General features: G+C 38.0%; 1 protein-coding gene across 2 annotated transcripts in view; it reads left to right on the top strand.

Moving 5' to 3' along the window:
- Positions 1 to 17,128, top strand: part of LOC114648605 (MFS-type transporter SLC18B1-like) — a 56,756-nt gene extending 39,628 nt beyond the window's left edge. For both annotated transcript variants that reach the window (XM_028797733.2, XM_028797732.2), the window contains 3 exons: positions 12,840 to 12,933; positions 14,360 to 14,406; positions 16,751 to 17,128. In XM_028797733.2, the coding sequence (XP_028653566.2) occupies positions 12,840 to 12,933; positions 14,360 to 14,406; positions 16,751 to 16,814 (205 nt within the window). In that variant the 3' untranslated portion in view covers positions 16,815 to 17,128. The remainder of the gene's footprint in view (positions 1 to 12,839; positions 12,934 to 14,359; positions 14,407 to 16,750) is intronic.
- The last annotated feature ends 7,347 nt before the right edge of the window (positions 17,129 to 24,475 follow it).

The following is a 24,475-nucleotide window of genomic DNA, read 5'->3' as shown; positions in this document are numbered from 1 at the left end:
CTCAATGTTGCAGTTGGAACAGTAGAAGAGTGTTTCTTTGCACACTTTTCTTATAATGTTTTTTTTTGTTGCTTGCACAAAAGTGGGTAGAATATCAGTGCCTAATTTGGACGATTGACATGCCTCTTGTGTCATTGTAGGCTACAATAGCGCAAGGCTTAGTGACTTCCACATTTCCCCTTACACATACATTTACAGTTGCTGCATTGTAAACAGTGCTTAGGGAGCTAACATCTTTCTTTGTCCTTGTATTTGATTATAGTCATTTTGCCTTTTTGTCACACAGCTACCTTCGCACCATGGTGAATCGTCACACAACTGAATTCAACAAGCATATCTTGGTGGATCAGTTATGCATTAGCTTCACTATCCATGTCAATGTCTGAAGACCAATTCACATCATCATCACTATTGCTCGATTTGAGCAATACCTCAGTTTCAGCTTGTTCTAAAACTGACTTTACAGCTTTTCATTTGCCATTGGGTATTTGGTTGAAGGCTCCACCCCTCTCATGAATACTGATGAGTTACCACAGTGTTACTATAAGCAACAACAAAATTTACAGTACACCCCCAAAATTTCCAGGGGTTACGTTCCTAGAACACCTGCGAATTTTGGATGTGGTTAATAAAATGTCTATTTTTATAGTTTAAACCCTAAATATGCCCCCAAAACACTTTAATTTAATTTCAAACTCATCTTAATACATTACCTAAAAAAAAGAATGTAAAGGTAAACCTGTACTGCTATGTCTCCCGCAGTGCTAGAATGTAAAATACTGATGTTACCGCTATATGTACTGTAATTCATGCAAGTGTGTTTTCATTGCCAGAAGCCTTAGAAGGTGCAGGGTGTTTCAGCAGCATCTTGGGGCTTTAACCCTTAAACTGCCACATACTTGGGGGTTAATGCATCCCTGGACGCCAAATACTTTTTTGCTGCACTTTAAGTAAATGTCACAATTCACAAAGAAAAAGTGAAATTTTTTTTTCATGCAAAGAGCATCACAATTACTGCAACACTAATCATTTTACACACTGCTAATGAACTGTAAAAACTATTTAAAAAACTTCTGGAACAATATGTACAAGATGCAACTGACGCCATGGATGAAATTAAGTAAATCACAAGCCAACTGCACTTAAACTGGCAGCACGCAAGCACACAGAGGTAAATGCTGGCGCTGGCAGGCTAGTCTAGTGCAGCGGCTCAATCCCAGAGACAGTGAGGCTGCAATACTGCAGAGTGTCACGCTTGAGTCACAGAATTGCACAGAAACACAGGAGATTGTAGAGACAGGAACTTTATTCAAACACTTCAAACAAACATGTCTGCTTCAGAAGTAAAACGAGCTCAGTATGCAGTTAATTCTCGATTAAAAGAATAGGCAAACTTCATAGGGGAGCACAACGGGAGCGGGACCCCCAACAGGAGCAGAGAATGTCTGGGGGAGGAGAGAGAAACAAAGCAATCAGCCAAAAAGGACAGGTGCTGGTCAGGCTTTTAAGTATGCGTAGTGTCGCGCGAGAAGCATTTCACGCAACAGAGCAGCCGCAAGTAAGCCCAGCAAGTAAGGGAGCAATGTGAAAGTAGTCTATCAGTGTTTTTTAAGAGGGATTTTTTGAGGAGCTTCCGTGTCTTCTAGGGGTGTGTTCAGCCCCCCTGCTCACAAGGAGCTGGCAGTGGTCATGAGCTGGCTGCTCAACAAATGGCACTGGGAAACAACTATAGCTGCTTGTGGCGGTTTAAAGGTTAAGAGGAACAAAACGGAAAACACAAGAACACTCAGCTGGAGATGCATCACAGTCAATCAGCAGCAAGGAGAAATGAATAACGCTGTAGCGGTCCGGTCCCGCTAAGATTCACACCATCGAGAAGACAGCGATTTATTTATTTTTATGGGGGAGATTCCAGGGATGCACCCAGACTTGGCCCAACCCGCACGCACTCACAAACAGAGACAAAAACAAAGCAATCCAGTAATCAAACAGCAAATAAAGAATGTAATGAAAACAAATAAAATAAATGAAAACAACGATACTACCCATGTTTCCCTTACAGCGATTACACATTAAATACAACAAAGCATCAACAAAGCACACAGTAAATCATGAAAACATTCATGAAAAACAGCAACGGATGAAATGTAGTGATGAAAATAGATAGTCCAGAGAGACTCACGTTGAATGGGAATGCATAGTCCTACCGCTAGGTCCTGAAATGGTGAAGACGGGTTCAGGAGTGCTTCTTTCTTTGCAGGATGGCCATGAATCCACTTACAGTCCTCATGTACACAGGCAGACGGCAAACAATCCTGACGCCAAACACAAATCAATCCAGAACAAAACAAATAAGTACAGGTAACTCAACAGAAGGCAGAGAGACAGGAACTTGAAACACAAATTACAAAAACTTTTTTTTTTTGCTTTTGGTCACGGCCCCCTTTTTAAAAGCCGTGCTGACATCCTTTGACCCCAACAGCCCCAGCACCCTCAGCAGGAGACCAATCGGAGCCACTGCAGGGGCTGCTGGGAGTTGCAGTTTCAAATTCTATTTTCTACTTTCACCATCCCACGCCACGTTTTCCTCTACAGTTGCTTCCGTTTCTCTCTACAGTAAAGTATTGCTACGAAAAAAGCCGTAAAAATTGTGGAGGATATTTGTGGTTTCTGCTAAGAATTATTAGATAGGTTCTAAGGAAAAATCCGCGAATGACTGAGGCCGCGAACTCTGAACCGCGACTTTGTGGGGGTCTACTGTATTTGTATAGCACATTTTCATGCACAGGATGTAGCTCAAAGTGCTTTACAAGATGTCAAAGTAATACAAGAAAAGAAAATCTAATTAAAGTAGGTAAGAATAGTAATGAATATGCAATAGAAAATAAATCAGTAGAAACTTACATAGCATAAGAAGAATTTTTAATAGATAGATAGATAGATAGATAGATAGATAGATAGATAGATAGATAGATAGATAGATAGATAGATAGATAGATAGATAGATAGATAGATAGATAGATAGATAGATAGATACTTTATTAATCCCAAGGGGAAATTCACATACTCCAGCAGCAGCATACTGATAAAAATAGTAGAAAAGAGGAGTTCTTATATATAATCAATTTTCTAAGGATGAGTCCAATGATAAGATCAAATGGCCAGTTAAGCTGTAGAAAAAATCAAAACCTCATGGGTTCCCATGCCAAAAGACTTCCCAGCTCCAGTGAGCATTCTTCCTAACATAAATGTTCTTTAGTCATTCCTCATTGTTTTCCAAGCTTCATCCCAGAGGATCTGATGCAGTATGTCTCATGGACAGCTGGGGCACGCACTTTCAAACAAGCATCATAAGTGGCTGTACAGTACCTTTATTAGATAGATAGATAGATAGATAGATAGATAGATAGATAGATAGATAGATAGATAGATAGATAGATAGATAGATAGATAGATAGATAGATAGATAGATAGATAGATAGATAGATAGATAGATAGATAGATAGATAGATCTTTATTGTCATTGTCACTTTTACAAAGGAACAATGAAATTGAAGGTGCAATCGACTCAGTGTGAGGAATAAGAGTTAAAAAGACAAGAAGAGAGAAAATAATAACAAACCGAATAGTAATAAATATACAAATTGCACTTGTTGACTTAAGGTCTATATTGCACATTGGTAGAATAATATGGAGCAGTTTTATTCTGAGTTCAGGGCCATGATTGCTTTCGGATAAAAGCAGTTTTTAAGGCGGTTTGTCCTAGTTTTCATAGCTCTGTATCTCTTGCCCGATGGCAAAAGCTGGAAGAGGCAATGACCGGGATGTGATGAGTCCTGTGAAATGTCTATTGCTTTTTTGTGGCTTCGGGATGTGTAGATTTGTTCCAGAGTGGGGAGGGTACAACCAATTGTTCTCTCCGCTATCCTGACGACCATGTGGAGCGCTTTCTTTTCTGAGGAAGTGCAGCTGCCGTACCACACACACAGTCCGTACGTGAGCACACTCTCGATGGAACAATGATAAAAAGCAAGGAGCAGATTTTTTGGGAGGTGGTTCTTTCTGAGAATTCTCAGAAAATAGTCTCTGCTGCACCTTCTTTAGCAGCTCCTTGGTGTTAGCGCTCCAGGTCAGGTCATCCTCCAGCTCCATACCCAGAAACCTGAACACCGGGACCCTCTCCACACAGGCCCCGCCAATGATGAGTGGCTGGATGTCAGTTTTGTTTTTCCTAAAGTCAATAACAAGCTCCTTTGTTTTTTTGTTGTTGAGGAGCAGGTTATTGACTGTGCACCACTCTGACAGTCGCTCCACCTCGTCCCTGTATGCTAGCTCACCCTCCTTGCCCGAGATGAGTCTGACCACCGTCGTGTCATCCGCAAACTTTATAATCTTGTTGCTATGGTGAGTGGGGACACAGTCATATGTGTAGAGGGTGTAGAGGATTAAAAAGCAGAGAAAAGTAGAGATTAGTAAAGATTGAAAATCCCTGAAGAAAATAATAATTCTATGCATGTTTAGTTTTATTAGGAGTCCATATAAATGCAAAGAATTATTATTATAACTAAAATCTACCTACGAAACAGCCAAATTTTAAAAAAGTGTGTTTTTTAGAGTGAACCAAGGTGTTAGCCTGGTGTAGCTATGTTGGTCAGGTATTCTAGAATTTTGATTTACCACTTACCACTTATTTTATGGTTAACTCTTAGAATAATAAGCAGACCACTACTGAGGTTATGGCTTAGAATGTAGGGGGAGCAAGATTATTTAAAGCCTTATATACCATTCGTATTATTTTAAAGTCAATTCTAAAAGACACAGGTAACCAATGTAATGATGCTAAAACTGGTTAGATCATGCTCAGATTTTTCTTTTTCTGGTTAATATTCTTACCACTTTATTCTAAACTAACTGGAACCAATTGATGTTTTTCTTAGTTTTTCCAGTTAGGAGTGTATTAGAGTAATCTAGACGACTAAAAACATAAGCATGAATTAATTTTTCAGCATCTTGCACTGTTATAAGAGGTCTAACTTTTGTAAGGTTCCTTAAATGGAAAAAGTCCTAGTAGTCTAGTTAATGTGTGATTTAAAGTTTAGGCCAGAGTCCATTACACCAGATTCTTTCCCTCTGTCTTGACTATTAATGCTAAGGTGATTGTTTATTTCTAATACCCTCATTATTTCCATTTTTCCCACTACTAACATTTCTGTTTTTTCCTTATTTAGCTTGAATAAATTACTACTTATCCATTTAGAAAAATAGGTAAGACTTTGGGTCAGAGAGCCTAGAATGTCAGGGTCATCTGGTGCTATAGATAAATAAAGCTGTGTGTCATCTGCATATCTGTGGTAGTTCACCTTGTGTTTTGATATAATCTGACCTAACAGAAAGCATGAAGATAGAAAAAGACAGCGGGCCCCCAATAGACACATGTCATACACTATATAAAATATCATGGACCTCTGAACTACAATCACCATAACTAAGAAAGAATTTTCAAACTGCTGAAAAATTGTTTTTTCTAGAGTTTTACTTAAGAAGAAAATTAGAAATAGTTCTAAAGTTGTCAAAGATAGAGGAGGCTAGATTATTTTTCTTGAGCAGGGGTTTATCAACTGCAGTCATGTAGACCTAGTTAAATGAAAGTACTGTATTTAATTTTCTAAAAAGTGCATGCTGAGGTGCAACAGGATTAACTCTGGAGAGATGCATTTTAATACATATAATTTAATTTATTTTGTGTTTAAAAAAAATGCTGCAACAGCCTCACAAGTTTTGGTAGATGTTTTCAGGAGGCATTCCATTTAATGAGCTAGGTTTAGAAGATGATCAATAGTTGAAAATAAAACTCTTGGATTTCCAGCATTATCTATAATTTAAGGAAACAGGACTGCCCTGGTATACTGTAACTGGTTTGTTATATTCAATTATATGTGCCTTCACTGTTTCATAGTGGACTGTTAAGTTTAGTTTTCCTCCATTTATGCTCAGCTCTCTGGCATTTTTTCCTTTGGTTCAGACCCTCCATGAGGTGTCTGGTGGTGCAAGATTGAGTCTCGCAAAAACCACATCACCACTCTCTGTAGATACTGTGGGGGAAATGGTGAGGGTTTGAAGAGGTTGTGAGTAGTGATGCCTACTTTACAAATCAGAGGTGACCTGGTTTTGGGCCCCCGTTTGCATTGTCAAAGTTCCCAGATTTCATTGTTGTTACCATTGTCTATAGCAGGAGCCAGAATAAAGCTGAGTCGGTCTGGAGTATGAGCAGCACATCCATCCCTGACACCGATGAAGTATCTAAGAGAAAAGCTTTCTGGTCCCTTAAGATGCTTTCGTCTGACAAGGAGCTGTTGGATTTGCATCTCTAGGGATTTACATTTTTCCACAACATGCTACAGCTATCAGTCAGGTATCTTGAAAACGCACTGTGGCAGAACAAATATAAATGTTCATGACTTTTTGCAGCATGTTGTTATTTCATCCACTAGATGGCAGCAGAATACTGTCCCAAGAGTTATTCAGGCATAGCACTGTAAAGAAGGTGATTTATATGTCACTCGGAGTACATAGAATTCTGAATTTGAATCACATTTGGATTTAATATCAAGGAGGATGAATTAAAAGTAGATTTTTAAGTCTTTCATCTCTGGTATCAAGCTCTTAAAATATCTGAAGGCTTTTATATTTAACTGCAAAAAACATTTTCCATGTACAGTACTGATATATTTGTACCTTTGTGACATTATGGAAAATAAAGAAACACAAATTTGTTGGTTAATGAGTGGCAGAGAATAAATAAGGAAAAGTTCTTTATATTTTATGCAAAATTAAGAAATTCTAGGCCATAAATAAGTATTTGTCCATAAGTATCTGCTTTTCTGCATCGTTATATTATATTATTATATTATATATCGTTATATTACATCTATACTTATAAACAATAACAATTCTACAATAATCAATAATCAATCAATCAATCTTCCACTCTCCCAGACGCGTTGCCACCCTTCCACCCAGCTCAGCGCGTCTATCTGGGATTTCCCATAGTACTCCCAAACCCCCAGTGAAAAACCGTGGTTTGGAGCGTCCAGCCCTGCGAGGGTCATTTTCCTCCAGGAAGGACTTCTGGTCAGACCTTGGCTGTGCCTTCTGAAGTATTCCCTGGAGAACCTAGGGGGAATTTCATAATTGTAATCCACTTTATCCCCCTCTCTTCAGGGACAGATGTGCCAAATTTGGCCCGGCTGTCAGCATCCATAACACCGCCTCTATCCTCCCGGAATTCTCCCTCTGCGATGCTGGAAACACTCAGGGAACTCAGTCTCTGCCCCTTTTCTCGCTGAGGAAGGTTCCATAGCCGCTTCTGTGCTTTTTACTCCCTTTTCTTTTTTGTCAGGAGACTCCCGTTTCTCTTTTGGGGTCTCCTTTTTAATCTGGGGCTTGTCCACAGTTTGGGTCTCTCTATGTGTATGAGAAAGCCCCTTTACTGTCTGAATCCTCTTTGATTTATATATGACCGGTGTCGGTGTCTTCAGGGTCGCATCGCTCCGGCAGACAGCACTATTTAGCTGCTCCGGCTTGATCGATTCTTCCACCAAGCACCCGATCCACATTCCCGACTCCCTTGTAGGGCTCACAGCTACTTGGCACCCGCTATGGATTAATCGCGGGCCCGTGTCACTCTGCGTCCCTATTTCATTATATATGGTACTGGTAAAACTCACCTGAACCACCAAATCAATCATTACGGGAAGCTCCCGACCCAATCGCTGCAGGTAATCCTCTACCTTTTTGATCAGCACTTCGGCCATCGCTCCCAAATCTCCGACAATCTTCTGTATCGCCATCAGCACCTGAAAAACACTTTGTACGGGCTCGATTAACGTTTCAATTTCCCGCACGTCTATTAATTAATTTAAATCGGCCGGAGGCAGGCTTAAACAATCACTCGCCTTACCATCCATCCGGGAGCCAATGAGCATGTCCATTCCAGGCACATGCTCGGATGGGCTTCGCAAAGGAGCCTGGGATTTAGAGTTTTCTTTGGAGGACTGGGCTGCCATCTTTGGCTGACTGCGATCCGCCTGTGCTAATTTGTCGGCGGATCAATCAGCCATTTCCCGGCCCTCCTTACCTTTTTGTGGGTCGAGCGGCGCTTCGCTCGCCTCCCCCTTCCCCTTCAAAAAGTCCAAGTCCGTTGTTTTGCTGGTGAAGTCGCAAACAGCAGGACGCGGACCTTCTCCTTCCCAAAATGCGACGGAGTAGGTCACGAGTCTCTCGCCAGCAGCCGACATGCGGAAGTCCCCTTTTGTGCTCGTCGGCTCGAACAGCAGTGCACCACTGTCTTCTGGAATGTCTCCTACCTCTCGCGGAGCTTCCAGATGATCTTCTCCGAGGTACATGCACGAGACAAAGTGAGTTATTTTAAATGGATTGTTCTTTAAATCCCCGGCATGTACCTCGTGATGATCGTCCTTCTCTGGAGGCCCCTTTTGACTCGTGTGGCCGCTCCGTAGCTCATCCCAAGCGTCAGCTATGACAAGCTCGGATCCTCCGCGTGTGCTGTCACTTTGCTTGCTCCTCTTTTTCTCCATAACGGACGTGTTGAAGGTGGGTTCCAGCGATTTTTCTGCGTGCCCTGACGCTGCCTTCTTAGGGTTCTGTCCACAGTAAATTTTTAAATACAGGTCCTCTGCCAAACCGACGGCCAGAGAATCCTGCCGAGACTATGCCAACTGTAACAGATAGGGGGTTCTCTCATTCCCTTGAACCCTCTGATCAGACACCAGGTAAAAGTCCAATAACTATTTTTATTAGGACAAATACATGCACCAAGCACCCTCCACTCCACTATACTCATTAACAATAACAATTCTACAATAATCAATAATCAATCCTCCACTCTCCCAGACGCGTTGCCACCCTTTTACCCAGCTCAGCTCGTCTGTCTGGGATTTCCCACAGTCCTTTATAGTCCATGATCCAGAAGTGCTTGTGAACCATCAGTCCATGTGACTTCCTAGCACCTCCGGGTCAGATCAAAAACTCTTCTTTTTCATCCCGGAAGTACGTCATTTCTTCTGTCCATGTGACTGGGGCATATTTCCGGGGTGTAGGGAAAATAGTCCTTACTCCTCCCTGCAGCGTCCTCTGGTGGCCCCCATGGTATCCAGCAGGGCTGTGAATTAAAAGTCACACTGTCCATAATTCCCTGCTGGCATTCGGGGCACGTCCACGCTACAGGGAAGGTTCCACCTGGCGGCCTGGGGGTATTGGCCAGGATGAATGGCCAGCCATATCCCACAATATATATATATATATATATATATATATATACAGTGTATATATATATATATATATATATATATATATATATATATATATATATATATATATATATATATATATATAGCAACATGTAATTTTGCTTTAATGTTCTCTTTCCAAATGTGGGAAAATGTTAAGATGTCACATATATCAAAAATGGCACATTTATTATAAAATTCACAAGGGAGAGATAAAAAAAGGTCGATAAAAATAAAACAAGAAACCTGCACCCTTTTTGAGCCTACTTCCTACTATGATCTTGAACCCCAATCTGTCTTATGGGGTGGTTCACTCAGTTGCCTGCCTCTCTAAGAACACCATAATGCACCCCTCTCACTTCACATCTGTCTGTTTTTACATGGCCTCTTCCTCCCTCCAGTGATCTTCCAGTCCATCTGTCCTCTGCATTTCAGACTAATTTGTGCTCCTAGAATAAAGAAGCTTTAAACCCCATCCTGGGTTTACCTCCAATATTAGGTACTGCCCGTTTGATTACAGCAACCCAATGGTAGAACTATTTCTAGTAGCCCCAGGTGTCTCTGCATCCAAAAGTTTTAAGCAGCCACAGTTCTCAACATGTGTCATTACCTAGTGTTTGGCCTCCCCTGTCTTCCTTAATCTTAAATGAAAAACATGGCCTCCGCTAAGAACGTTGTGTTGTTACTAGTCAGTCAGAAGGCTGTGTGCCCTCTAGTCAGCTGTACATGCCATCCCTTTATGTAGAGGGATGGGCTTCTGATTTCATTTTCCAGGTTACTTGCCCCCTTTAGTCTCACGTTACTTGTAAGCTATGCTGCCAGGGATATACAAAATGACAGTGATAACTTCCACTGTAGGTCATCAAGAAGAGAAAAAGAGATGGAAAATAAAAATCTAAACAAATACTACAGTTACTAAAAGGCAGTATGATCTAACAAGAGTATGGAATGCTAAATTAAACATTCGATATAGACCAGAAGTCATAAAAGAGTTCTGTTTAATGCAGCAAAAATTCTCCAACCAATGATGGTCCCACCACCACCACCACTACTCCCCACTATGCTGGGCCAATGGTGTGGATTTCTTTTATGAGTTAATCAACATTACGCTTTTGCCTTGTATATAAATATTTTTCCAGTGGTAATGAGGATCATTCCAGTTCTTGTCAATCTTTAGTTGTGCACTCATGTTATTAGTAAGCAACAGTTCCTACCCTACCAGTCTGTCATTACCTCCCAGTGTCTTTGTGATGGTGGAGCTGTGGACCCTGACCTTAGCATATTTGAAAAACCTATAGAGGCTTATTGACTTTCTAGAGATTTTTCTGATTTCATGAAATGCTTTCTGTCCTGCAATTTGAGTGACTGTGGCAGAAGAGCAGCTTCAGGGAAATTTGACTGCTGTGTCAGACATTCTGCATTTTGTACAATTTAGCTGGGACTCTGGTGCACTGAAACCCCAGAACAGCTTTCTAATCCTGATAGTCATCAACAGCTCATTTCCTGAGGTATTCATCTATGCATGTGATCTGTGCATGATTTGCCTGTAGAAGCTCAGTCAGATAATACGGTAGAAAGTGTGTCACATTTATTGTGAGCAGGGCTGGCAAGTAAGAGAGACTAGACTTGTCAATGTAAAGGTCTATTTAAGCAAACATAATAACAAAGAAGTAAGTGTGCACTTTTTTCTCTTTTTGTTTCTCACTATGAAAATATGTTTCCTTGCCTGATGGTATGTTTGACAAGGAATATATTTCATTAAATATAGTTTTGCTTTTACAATGTCCATCTAATTTTGCCAAAGTGAAGTGCTCTCTCCCTGTTATCAATCACACTGCACCCATAATTGTTAGTTCTAAATGCAGGTTGTTGTTAAGGGAGACATAAAACTAGTAATATTTATTTATTTATATAGCACTTTCTACTAGGGTACTAGGGTGTTGTACCGTGTTAGCCATTAAGAATATAGTGAGAAGTCAAGCAGAATGACACCTTTTATTGGCTAACTAAAAAGATTACAATATGCAAGCTTTCGAGGCAACTCAGGCCCCTTCTTCAGGCAAGGTGTAATGCACTTACAAACTGTTTCACAATAAAGTTACCAAGATAAATTTAGCAAAATAATAGATAAAATATTGCAAATATGTAATTTAAAGTGTAATTTAAACACTAAATTAAATAAATGAATAAATACAAATACAAAAGCCACAATAAGTTCAAGTTAATAAGGCATAATAAAATGAGATGCGAGAACACAAGGTAAAACACAAATTACATTATAGTAAAAAAAACTTTTGAATCTGGGAAGATTTAAGAAGGATTTTAAAAGAAGATACAGATTCAGCCAGTGTGAATTCCTCTGACAAGTTTTTTCCAGAGTGCTGTGACTAAAAAAACATGGCCACCTGTAGTCTTCAACCTGGCTCACAGAGGAGCTAGCAGGTTATTGCCAGAGGACCACAGGCTGCATCCAGGTACATAAATGAATAATTTACACATGTAGTTGAGACCAGACCATGCGCTACCTTAAAAATAATCAATAAAATCTTAAAACCAATTCTAAAACAGGCCGGCAACCAGTGAAGGGATGATAAAGTTGGAGTGACTAGTTCTTTCAGCTTAGTTGTAGTTCAAATTCAGGTAGAAGTATTTTGAAGCCTATTAAAATGCTTTCAGGTAAGAATAATTTGAGAGACCATTGCAATTGTTGAAGATACTAAACCATTAATCCTGAATCTCTAAAATTTAGTATTGATCTGACCCTAGAGATATTTCTAAGGTAATGTTCCAGTGCAATGTGATTCAAATAGTTTTTAAAATAAAGTCTAGAATCTAATAAAGCTATGCAAGTGATCTGCGTCTGATTTGACAATTTCTGTTTTGAATTTATCTGAACAAAATTCTTAGACATCCAGTCCTTAACATCTGCTAAAAAGTTGTCAACATGAAAAAGGTCATTTCAGCTTCAAAACTCCTGTGTCAGCATCCATGCAAGATTCACATTTTGAGAGCTGGAGTCATTTTAGAAGTGATCTTCACCCTGTGATAGGATAATACTGTTTTTCTGAGAAAATATAGGCCAAAAAGCTGGATTGATTTTTCACTGTAGGAAATTCCATAGCAGAATTATTTAAGGCAAACATGTCATTTACTGAGATTTCCTGAAATGTTCATTTGTAAGCTTTAGTCTTCCCAGTAAAAAATGACTCCATGAACCGTGAAGGCCACATGACAGGGTGAAATTGTAGTCAGCAGTTGCTATGGTTCTCTGGATAGTCCCTCTGACTGTTCTGCATTGTTGTCCTGCACCAGCTAGAAAGGTTGAATGAAACTATACTGTATTTGTAAATTGCCCAAGAGTCAAGAGGTTTCTACTGTTTTGCAGAATATAGACTTACTAAATATTGAAATAATATTAGCTAAACATGAAGTTGTAGTTCTTCATTTTCTTTATGTGAAACAACAAATAACATTGCTCTTACTATATTCCCACGTTTTTTTATTATTAATCAAGTATTTATTTCAACTTAGGAATTTCTTTGGCCCAACTCTTGGTGGATTTCTGGTTGAAAAGTTCAATTTTGAGTGGGCTGCAGCTGCTCAAGGAGGGCTTGTATTTATATCAGTAAGTGTGCTAAGATTTATGCAAGACATCTTTTTCACACTGAATTATATAAAGTGAAGAAAATGTTCTAATGGTGCAGTTGTTCAATCCGGAAACTCCTATGCGTTTAAAGGACAAATGATAATCCCAAATAAAAAAATAGCAAAGAAAACAACTGACATTAATGAGGTGTAGCCTATAAGAAGCATATTTTAGTTGGCAGTGTTGGAAATGCATTGCTAAGGACAAGTAAATTGCAGAGTTGGCAGCAAAGTGCTAAATTATTTTACGATTGTGAATTGCATATAAAGGATTAGAAGAGCTGCGGTGGGTTGGCCCCCTGCCCCGGATTGGTTCCCTGCCTTGTGCCCTGTGTTGGCTGGGATTGGCTCCAGCAGACCCCCGTGACCCTGTGTTCGGATTGAGCGGGTTGGAAAATGGATGGATGGATGGATTAGAAGAGTGACAAAGTGATTAGCACTGCTTTATCAGTGTTCTAGGTTTGAATCCCATGACCTGTCATCATCGGCAAGGAAGTTCCACATTCCATGGGTTTCTGATGTTTTCTCCGGGGCCACCAATTTTTATCCCAAAGACATACAAGTTTGGTTACGTGTCAGTTTTAAGTTGGCAAAATGAAGTATGGAAGTGTGGGCCCTGTGTTAGACTGGTGCATCATCTTCATTTGGTTCCCACTTTGTACCCAGTTCTACCAGTACTGGTTCCACCTCCCCTGTGAATCTTCCCAAAGAGTCACTAGGGGAGATCATGTTGGTTGGCTGCTAAAATGAGGTGATCTGTCGATACCTCTTTTTTGTGTGTAATAGGAGATTTGGAACCATGATGAAAAGTTATGAGGGTATTGTGTAAATCCAGGGTCACACTACACAACTTTTCCAGTGATTTTTAGTTGCACCATTCATTTAACTAATCTTAAGAAAATTTCAGTGAGCCTAGAACAGTTGCAGTTGTTTGTACAACTTAATCATTGAGCTCTGTGACTTACTATGACAAACTCAACCTTGTAGAAAACATGGGACAGTAATAAAAAGTTGTCAAGTAATCGCTCTGTGACTTACTATGACAAACTCAACCTTGTAGAAAACATGGGACAGTAATAAAAAGTTGTCAAGTAATCATGTAATCTATCACCCCCTGCAATTCCAGTTGTATAATTTGACACCCACAAAGGCAATGAGGCTCAGGTCCCGTACCCATTGATATGATATGTTGTCTGTCTAGAAATGATGTTGAGTCTTGTAGTGTGACACTAGCATAACTAAAATTTACTGTGGCATTTCACAGCAGTCCTGATTTGTCAGTTCAATGGTTAAGATGAATCTGCAAATGTCTAAAGCTGTTTATTTAGTTACTCATTGTACACCAGGCATATACTGTATATCATTTAATAACTGGAATTTTGAATTGGTGTCTGTTATTCTTTTAGGTACTTTTATTAGGCACCTACTACTTTGCAGAGCCCTGTTTCAGAAGGTATGTCCACGGTTATTTGTTATGTTTTTCACTTTTAGTATTTGGAAATGCTTTTAAGTTAGTTTGGATGCTGTGTTTGCGTTGAAAGTGAGCATGTTTAGATGTTGAAATTGATTAAGATAAAAAAAATTTTATGGTTAAGACCATATACCATCACACTTAATGTACAGAGCAAATAAATAATCAGTCTCTAATTTGGGTGTCATCTTTGATCAGCTTCTTGCTTTTCAATCACACATTAGCTCAATAGTACAGACAGCTTTTTTTACATCTCCGTAACATTGCTCATCTGCATTCTTTCCTCAGTGTGAAGGATACTGAAACACTCATTCATGCTTTCATCACTACCCGTCTGGACTATTGCAGTGCATTGTTTTATGGCATCCCGACTAAATATATCAATAGATTACAGTATGTTCAGAATTCTGCTGCTCGTTTACTTACACACACTAAAAAATCTGCTCACATCACTCCTGTCCTCTATGATTTGCATTGGTTACCAGTTTCTTCAAGAATCAAATATAAAATTATTCTTCTCACCTTTAAAGCTTTTCAAGCCCCTCATTATCTGTCTGAGCTGCTGCTTCCTTACAGTCCTGCCCATGCATTAAGATCATCGGACGCTAACTTACTCACTGTACGTAAATACAGGTTAGTAACTAGGCGGAGTGGTGGCTCTGAGGCTAGGGATCTGCACTGGCAATCGGAAGGTTTCCGGTTCGAATCCTGTAAAATGCCAAAAGGGACTCTGCTCTGTTGGGCCCTAGAGCAAGGCCCTTAACCTACAATTGCTAAGCGCTTTGAGTAGTGAGAAAAACGCTATACTGTAAATGCAAAGAATTATTAACAATGGGTGGTAGAGCTTTCAGCATGATAAACCCCTAAAATTTGGAATGCTCTTCCTCTCAGCCTTCGCGAGGAAAAATCTATTATTAATTTCAAACTCCTGTTAAAAACACATCTTTTCAATGAGTATTATTCTTTTTCGTGTATGCAATTTCTACTGTCTTGTTAATGTGTTTATTGAATTGTAAAGTGTCCTTGAGTGTATGAAAGGCGCTACATAAATAAAACTTATTATTATTGAATAGTATATATACAAACTTATCTGAACTGCACAAATTCTAATAACAATATCAATCACACGTTTTAACAATAACTCTACTGAAAAAGATTTTTACAGATCAGTTATAGATACAGTAAAACTAGAAAAACAAAGTGAGAAAAGTTATAGTTCAGAAAAAAATATGCTAAATTTTTGTGTCCTGATTTAACCCTAGGTGTTTAGGCATTCAATATTTTATTCACAATACTGTCTTAGTAAGAAGCTGGGACTGATGAAACCTCTGAATGAAGGCATAGTAGTTAAAGAACAAAAAGTCTTCAGTCTAAATATTAAGATCAAGACAGACAAAACCTCAAGGGAATTCTGGAGAGTAGACGCAATAAAGAAGGAGGGTCATTGAGGAAGATTTGAGTCATGAGGTTGCACAACAGTAAAAGGGCAGGTGTTAGAAGTATTAAACTTGTATTAAATGTATATGATGTAGAGACAGTCAACTCATTGATGGCCATTCTAAGGTGATGAAACCAGTGAAGAGTGAAATGATTTGGCAAAATTGAATTCACAGCAAAACTCAGTAAATCGAGAAATTTGTGCCATTGATACAAGAACAACAGTGTTTAGTACCTGTCTGGAAGTGTTTTCATGCATTCATTCTGCATGTATCTTTTATTTAATATTTAAACAAAGTTCTCTAGTTGGAAAAAAGAAATATTCAGTGTCAGTTCCTGTCACATGCAGACTACTTGTGGAGCCATCTGTTGTGCTTTGCCAATAATGTTGAAAGTCTTGGTGATCACAATCCAAAATATGCATCAGAAATGAAAGTGAATCTTGGAGCTCCACGTTGTATGAGGAGTGTATATGCTCAATCTTATCTGTAGGAATCGAGAAACATGAAAAAGGGGTTGCTAGGTGACTGCGGGGATGTGACTTGCCATGTAGAAAGTGCAGTAATTTGAACAAAATCACTGTGCTCCAATGGGGTGATGTAAATGAAAGACATAATAGAATTGATTTTATTGGTATGTAATGAATTACATGTGTCACGGTAGTGCAAGCCTCAGGAAGTAATATTCCTCTTTTTTCACTCCACAAAAATGTAATAATTTTTTAAGAATGTTTTGATTTGGACAGGAAGGAAGTGTGGACAAACCAACTGAGGGATAATGCATTAAAGTAAATCTACATATCAGAATCTTTACTATATTGTGGTAAATAACATAACACATGAGATTTCATTCTCAAAACTATTTACATTTTTTTTTACTTTTAATCTAGACCTGCTCCTTCAAGTATTGAAGAAAGTGAAGAAAGAGCACCCTTACTTTCCAATCACATTTAATGTTTGACTTTATGTTAATTGTGATATTATTATTACTATTATCCATCCATCCATTTTCCAACCCGCTAAATCCGAACACAGGGTCACGGGGGTCTGCTGGAGCCAATCCCAGCCAACATAGGGCACAAGGCAGGAACCAATCCTGGGCAGGGTGCCAACCCACCGCAGGACACACACAAACACACCCACACACCAAGCACACACTAGGGCCAATTTAGAATCGCCAATCCACCTAACCTGCATGTCTTTGGACTGTGGGAGGAAACCGGAGCGCCCGGAGGAAACCCACGCAGACACGGGGAGAACATGCAAACTCCACGCAGGGAGGACCCGGGAATCGAACCCAGGTCCCCAGATCTCCCAACTGCGAGGCAGCAGCGCTACCCACTGCGCCACCGTGCCGCCCTATTACTATTATGTTAAGTTAATTTATTTTTCATCTTATTTTAAAGTGATTTGCTTTTCTGAACCAAATAATGAAAAAAGGTCAGATATTTATAAAAGAAATAGCTGGGTTGTTCAAGATTGTTTTATTTTTTTTCCCTACTATATGTAAAATGTTGAAAAGAATGACCCTGGTAAAATCGTACTCCCCCAAATGGAGTTTAGCACTCATCTTCAGACCATTATATTCTGATGCTGTCTGATTTGATCAAGACAATGTTAAAACTTTTATGCTCATGGTCTGAATATAGAAGACTGAATATAAACAATGCTATTGAAAGCATTACAAATTGTTCTTAAGCATAGGAGAACTGACAGATTTTATTGGAGTGCTACATAATAATAAGGTAAATGGTCTTTTAAAAATATAGGGATAGTACTACACATGAATCAGATATAATTTGGGGAATTGTTCTTAAAATGTGACATTGTGCTAATCCTGCACTATACTTAAGAATGCACAACGAATAAGGCATCACAATTGTAGACCTTACATAGTGCTGACCTATTTATTAAATATATTTTTAAATACTGTAAATCATTTTGTTAAAACATCAGCTGCTGTTTAAACTTTTCATATCTGAAAAAATGCTATTCCTAGTTACCTAAGAGTAGCTCACAGTTCTTAATGTGAACTAAGCTCCCAAGTCATCCTTTTACAAGTTAGTCATGATCACTGACTTAAAGCAGTCAGCATTCGTAGAAGCTATTGGATGTTTCTTCTTTTCTACAGATATAACTTTGTTGTCATAAGACAAAGAATACTAAACTTTGCTGCTTACTTGTATGAGAATATATTCTTATGTTGTGCCTAAGTCAAGCCCTTTGCATGCCTAAAGCATACTGCTTACAGAGTCATACAGTATATTGTAGAGGAGTCCACTTATTCCAAAGAAGTATGCAGGGCAGGAGACATGGACCCTTAGTAGTGGAAGTGTTATTTTGGGAAAACTGTAGCTTAAAAAAAATAGATAATTACACAATACACTTATGTTTGTAATTAAAAGTTAAATCATTTTTATAACTATGGAGAGGAAGCCAGAATTTAAACTAAGGTATTATACTAAAAAATGCTTAGTTTTGAAATTCCAAAGCAAAGGCACAGTTTTCTGTGTACGGCAATTAATTGAATTATATCCTTGGTGCTGAAAATGTTTATGTTGTAATGTTAATTAATCAGTAATGCATCATTCTAGTAGGAGTGCTGCAGATACGTAGCAGGCCCAGAAATTACATGCTAGTTTAACATTAACTAGTACTGTGTAACCCAGAAGTCAGGAAGTCTAAACTACTCTTAAACTGAGCCTGATGCATGAGTGAAAGAAACCTTATTTGATCTGTTTGTATTGTAACAGATTGGCTGCATGCCCATCACAGCACCATCCACTTTCAAAACCAACTGGGACATAAAAAAATAAGTGGACTTGGAAAGTGTAGCATAGTACGAGGCTGGTGTGGCATGCATTGAGATTGGTACAGTTGCCCATTACCTGGAGACATTGTACCATTTTAAATAATAAAATCTTAAGATGTGAATTCTTTGCAATTTTAGTGATCAAAAGATATAACGTGGCAAGAGCATATAGCCATATTCCTTTCCTCATGTCTTTACAAGCAGATAGTAGAGAAAAAGTGGATTTGCTAGAAGATGCCTTATACTTTTGGGCCATATTTACACTAATGTGTCATGACTCGGCAGGCCATGTAGTCAAGCACTAGTTAAAACGTGTATAGGCCAGGTGGCCTCATATCCAGGTATGAGAGGACACTACATGTCCTTAAAGACACACAATTCACATTTATGAGCCTGTTACACATACATTTTGCTCTTTTTGTTTTGCTTCACCTTATGCAGTTTTACTTTTCTTTGTTTATCAAATTTTCTTTATTATTTAATCTATCACAAAATCACAAATGACATTTTTAGTAGAAAATTAAGTATAAAATCTATAACTAGAGAAATAAAAGTGAATTATTAATCTTCATAACAGTGGAAGTACTGTGTCTGCCTCAGTTATAATTTCTACTAAAAGTAATGCACTTAAACAATGTTACACGTTGAATTATCCTTTTAAAGAAGATATAAACCTGTGAACATTGTGAATATAAATGGAGACCCATTCCATATGAAATACATTTTTTTATTTGTTGATTTTTGTTCATTTGTATTTTCACTGTTGATATAAACTGATTTTTCCTATCTAATGCCTTGTGCTATAAACACATATTTTAGTAAATTATGTGTCAGTTAGAATAGTAATCATACTGTATATGAAACTAACTCAAATAAAAAACATAAAACATTTTTTATAATCACTTGGAATGGTTAATCTGCTTCACTAGTAGAGCATCTGAGCCTTTGTTTGTGTGCATATTATGCCGAGATCTGCTGGGGTGTCATTGTCAGACCTCTGGCGCTCTGGCTTCTTGTGACCAATGGGATAAATGGACAAATTTGAAATCAGGTAGGTAAAAAATGTCAATTATGGGTAATGTGGACTAGTCAGTACAATGTTGGACTGAAAACTACAAGGCTTTAAGTTCACTCCTCACTATAAAGCCCCTCCACATCCATGAGTGAGTCAGTTAACCTGCAATTTGGAAGAGAGTGAAGTTGATATATAAATAACCATTAAACAGATGGATTTGATTAAAACGTGTGTCACAAAACAAATGGGTATGCTTGGATTAATTAGTTCTGTGACTACTCTGGGAGGCAACAAAACATAGGTCTCTTTGGAAGTAAAGCAGGCTTCTCAACCAAGTAGGCTCTGTCTCTCTCCTTTTCCACCTCTAGATTTTCTCAATAGGACTGTACTTGGCAGATACGGGAAGCCTTCTAATTCCCTGGCTGGGTCCCTTACTAATGGTTGAGAAATTCACTACACTGTGATGCTGAGTTGCAGAGTAAAACTTTGTGCAAATGCTGTTTTTGGAGTGTTCTACTTTTTTCAGGGATGGTGGATTAAATATTCAAAACAGTATGATTTTGACTATGTAGTCTTATGAGGAGTCTTCAATAGGTATTGGATATGACGGGGAAACCTGGAGGGATGTTAATGAGGGGAACATCCTCCCTGATTTGAATTGGAGTGGCTATTTCTTTTTTGGAATTTTGGGTGGTACATGAGGGAGCACAAAAACAAAAACTGGAAGCAGCATACATGCATCAAAGTAGAGAGAAAGACAGGGCAAGCCTCACTGTGCAAGAGGAAAAGATGGAGGCCATCTCAGCTGCAGTTACATGCCATGAGGCGCTTACAGGGTTTGCATTTCCATGTGGGAATAAAGCTTGGATTTTACCATTTTGAGACTCCTGAATTAGGGATTCCCACATGAGATTTTGCAGGGTGATTAATTTGAGGCCATCCTTAGCAAGCACTGGCTGCTTTATTGATCAGGGTGGTGAGTAACAGCCATTCTGATTTTGTGGAAATAAAGGGTAAATATGAAATGAGAGCATCACTTTGACTTGCAGTATTTTTATACACTTATTTTTATTTTCTCCAAGTTTCATATATGGAAAAAGTATTGTTTTCATGGAAACAATACTTCCTCCATATTGTTTTCATGTTCAAGTGTCTGTGGACACTATAATTTAAGAACAAATGGAATGATTTGTGGACAACTTGCAGTCCTTAGTCTTTAGGCTGGATTATGCTTTGCGTGAATACTAACTATTCAGCTCAGCTCTGAGTTTTTAATGTTTTTAAAGGTGATATCATCAACACGCAAACCACAACTCACAAGTTCACCAAACTTGACATTTAGGACTTTTCCCAGTTGAAGCCATGCAGCAGACACCAGCAAAGAGGTATGACAATTTGCGTAACATTTGCTCCCTTACAAGTTGCATCAGTTTAAAAAAATAAAATGAAAAAAAAGACACAAAATTAATATCTGGAATGAATTGTTCACATTATACTGCATCTTGATTTTCTTATTTTTTTTCATCCACCCATGAGGAGGACTACACAAATTGTAAAAACGCCATCAAGTAAATATGTGTGCTGCTTCCACTTAATGGAAAAGAAGCCAACAGTGCGATGCACCTGTTTCAAAGAAGTGCAGGATCTTGGGGCAGAAAGTACAGGGATCAAGGGCAGAGTTTAAGGGATGGCAAGGAGGGCCTGGCATTCCAATGGATATGCTATTCACTAAAATAAATCTCAAATAAGTTTTTTTTCCCTCTCAAACGTTTCTAAGGCCACAACTAATGTTAATATATTAATAATTAGTAAATATGATAATTAAATCCATTCTTCCCTAGTCAAATGTCTCTTTTTCATGCTGCTTACCCTTAATACAGAGCAGCCCTGTCATTCTGAACAGTCCTCGGAAGCTGTGCCAGCCCTATCAGACTGCTAGCTCCTTGTATTAATGATTTTAATGAGACAAAATATGCTTCTGTATTTAAAATGAATGTTTATAAAAGAATTAATAATAAGAATTAAACATGCATTTTTTTCCAATTGAAGGGCACCTGGAGGTAACTCAGTATTATATAAGGGATGAATTATGCATATGTGCCAAGTCATTACTTTTAATCACAGGGACAGGGGGGATTGTTTTTTGAAAATTATAGTATGAACATTAGAAATTACAAAAACCGTCTCTGGCAAATTTGATTACAGACAAAACTCCCAATCTACTATTACAGAAGACCCTCATACTGATGGTGATTGGAAACAGAATGTAGCTAAGTAGTGGCAAGAACAGAACTTGCACTAGTCTCCATATTAGCTACAAAGGAAGCACCAAGCAAAATCAGACTAAATCACAAGTACCAGATGTATTCACCATGATGCTGGCACAGACAATAATAAACAAGTAATACTGAACATGTACTGAGGATGCTCCACAGCAGTGAATAATCATTTTTGTCTCTCACTGCTTTGCTTCATAGGTGCATATCCTGCACTCACCATAGTGTTTGTACTGCTTATATTTTACATACATTTTTTTCTGCCTGGTGATGCTCTTTTCAGGTTTTAAGTGAGTAATAATCAAATACTATACTATAAAATTATTATAATATTTGATTTATACATATTTTAATATGCTACAGCTTCCTCTCTGGTGTTCAATATATTTCATGAGTTTAGTTGTGTGTCTGTGCTGATGTTTGGTTAACTTTAATGTGGCTTTAGTGTAAAAAATCAGTTTCACTGTCTAATTAGTGGCACTAATTTCTTGTTATAACCCATTCCTTCAGTATACTCCTTCATTAATTACAGCGTCAGAATCGCTGCCACTCATTTAATTCAAGTTATTTTGATTTTGCTTCTTCTATGTTTAATTAAAATATTTCTTATAACTTGGACTTGCAATGGACGGGCACCCTGTTTAGGGCTTGTTCTTTCCTTGTGTCCCCCTGCGACCCTTATCTGGGTTAGGCAGATTAAAAGATGACATGACCTAGAATTAAGAATTTATTTGCTTTTATACTGGAAATTCACATTGTCACTCTCACATTGTGCTCTTCCCCAAAAATGCAAACACCCACCTTAAGATTAGGTTTGGGCCATGGGTCTGAAGCAGAGAAACGTTCTGTACAACTTCGATTACAGATACATTTAGTGTTTATTTGTATAGTAGTTTAATATAGTAGTTTCCTCTTTTACATGTCTGATAGCCGCTGCTATTGGCAAACAGATCCCCAGGTAGTAAAGATATTTAAACTGCAGCGATCACGTGCATATTGCTTCTGCCTGTCCGAACAGCGGCATGGTGTTCCGAGCAAATCTCCATCAGTCACACACACCACTGTGATACAATATTTAATAAACAAATAGAGATATCTGCCTCTTTGGTGACGTAAACAAAAAATTAAAAACTCTCCCAACTGTTAAAACAGTCGACACAATTCATGAATAAAAATAAGAAAGTGCTTTTTTTGCCACAAATACAGTTAGGTAAACAAACTAAAAAAAGCAAAGTTTTCTGTCTTTTAAATATCATTCATTAATAGTATGTGTGTACTTTTTCGTAATTTTCAAAGTTTTATATTTGTTAATGTAAGTAAATTTATATTGTAACTTTATGAACAGTTTACATAGTTTAACTTGGGATATGATGTAAATATTTACCAATACAGTTGTGACTTTACAAATTGCAATTTTTTTACGGCTTATCTGGCCTCTCCCCAAAATCCACCTGTGGAGTAAACCTAAAGGAAATGCAAAGTTACAGTTGTTTTAAAGGTGTCTTAATAGATAATGAAAAAACTTAAGTGGAAAAATATGAAAAGTATAGTAAGATTGTTCTTTTGTGTTTGCTGTTTGTTTCTAGCAATATTTAGGAGCGTTTGAAACCAACAAACTTGATTTAGCCATGTCCACTCTCTGCAAAGTATTTTTTTGCTGCCCTTCTCAAAATCATTGGCCATTCTTTATAACTCTTGCATTTTTAAATGAAATATAAATCATGCCATTCCTGTAAAACAAGGCAATGCAAACCTTTGGACAGAACATGTTCATTGGAAAGACACACGTACTGAACTTTAAAAATGTACAGAATTTCAAACTTATATTCCAGCTGTAGCCTTTTATTCAGACCAATCCACATTAGTGCTAACTCTGATATGTTATGTAAGATAAAATAATTTGTTGACTTATTGATTAACCGATGTTTTAAAAACACTTTAGTGTTTAGTTATTGTGTACTGTGTCAGTATACGTAAAAAGATTAAAAAACATTTCATATGAATAAGTAATCCGTTATCACTAAACAGTCTAAATTTGTCAGATTTTATTGAATTATGGTGTGCACAGTAAAATATTCTTGGTCCCTTCAAAGAAAATTTAAAGCATCTAAACCTTGGACTAAAATACCGATTTGTGTGACTAATTTTAGATATTTGACATTTGGTTTAATTAACAACTCACTTTCTAGAGGTTGCTTCTCTTTCATTAAATCACCAGAAAAAAGTCTTCACACAGGGGATCTGCACCCAAGTTTAATAAAATTTATTTTGGTTTATTAAGAACTCACCCCCCAAAATGGACTGATTAAATTTCTCACTCATGAGCCACAGTTGAAGCAGATTTCTATTGATTGCTAGTCTGATCAATAAAATCTACTACTTTAATGAAACCTTTTTTGATAAACAAAGAATTCAAACTGTTTGACTCTGTCTTTATGGTGGGGTTCTAAACTACTGGTTCCTCAAGTAACCAGAATACTGAATTCAGGTTAATTTCTAATCTGTTTGTTAT

This window comes from Erpetoichthys calabaricus, chromosome 3 (assembly GCF_900747795.2).
Source record: "Erpetoichthys calabaricus chromosome 3, fErpCal1.3, whole genome shotgun sequence".
Taxonomy (NCBI): domain Eukaryota; kingdom Metazoa; phylum Chordata; class Cladistia; order Polypteriformes; family Polypteridae; genus Erpetoichthys; species Erpetoichthys calabaricus.
The sequence above is the reverse complement of the archived record's forward strand: the minus strand, read 5'-3'. Positions and strand labels throughout refer to the sequence as shown.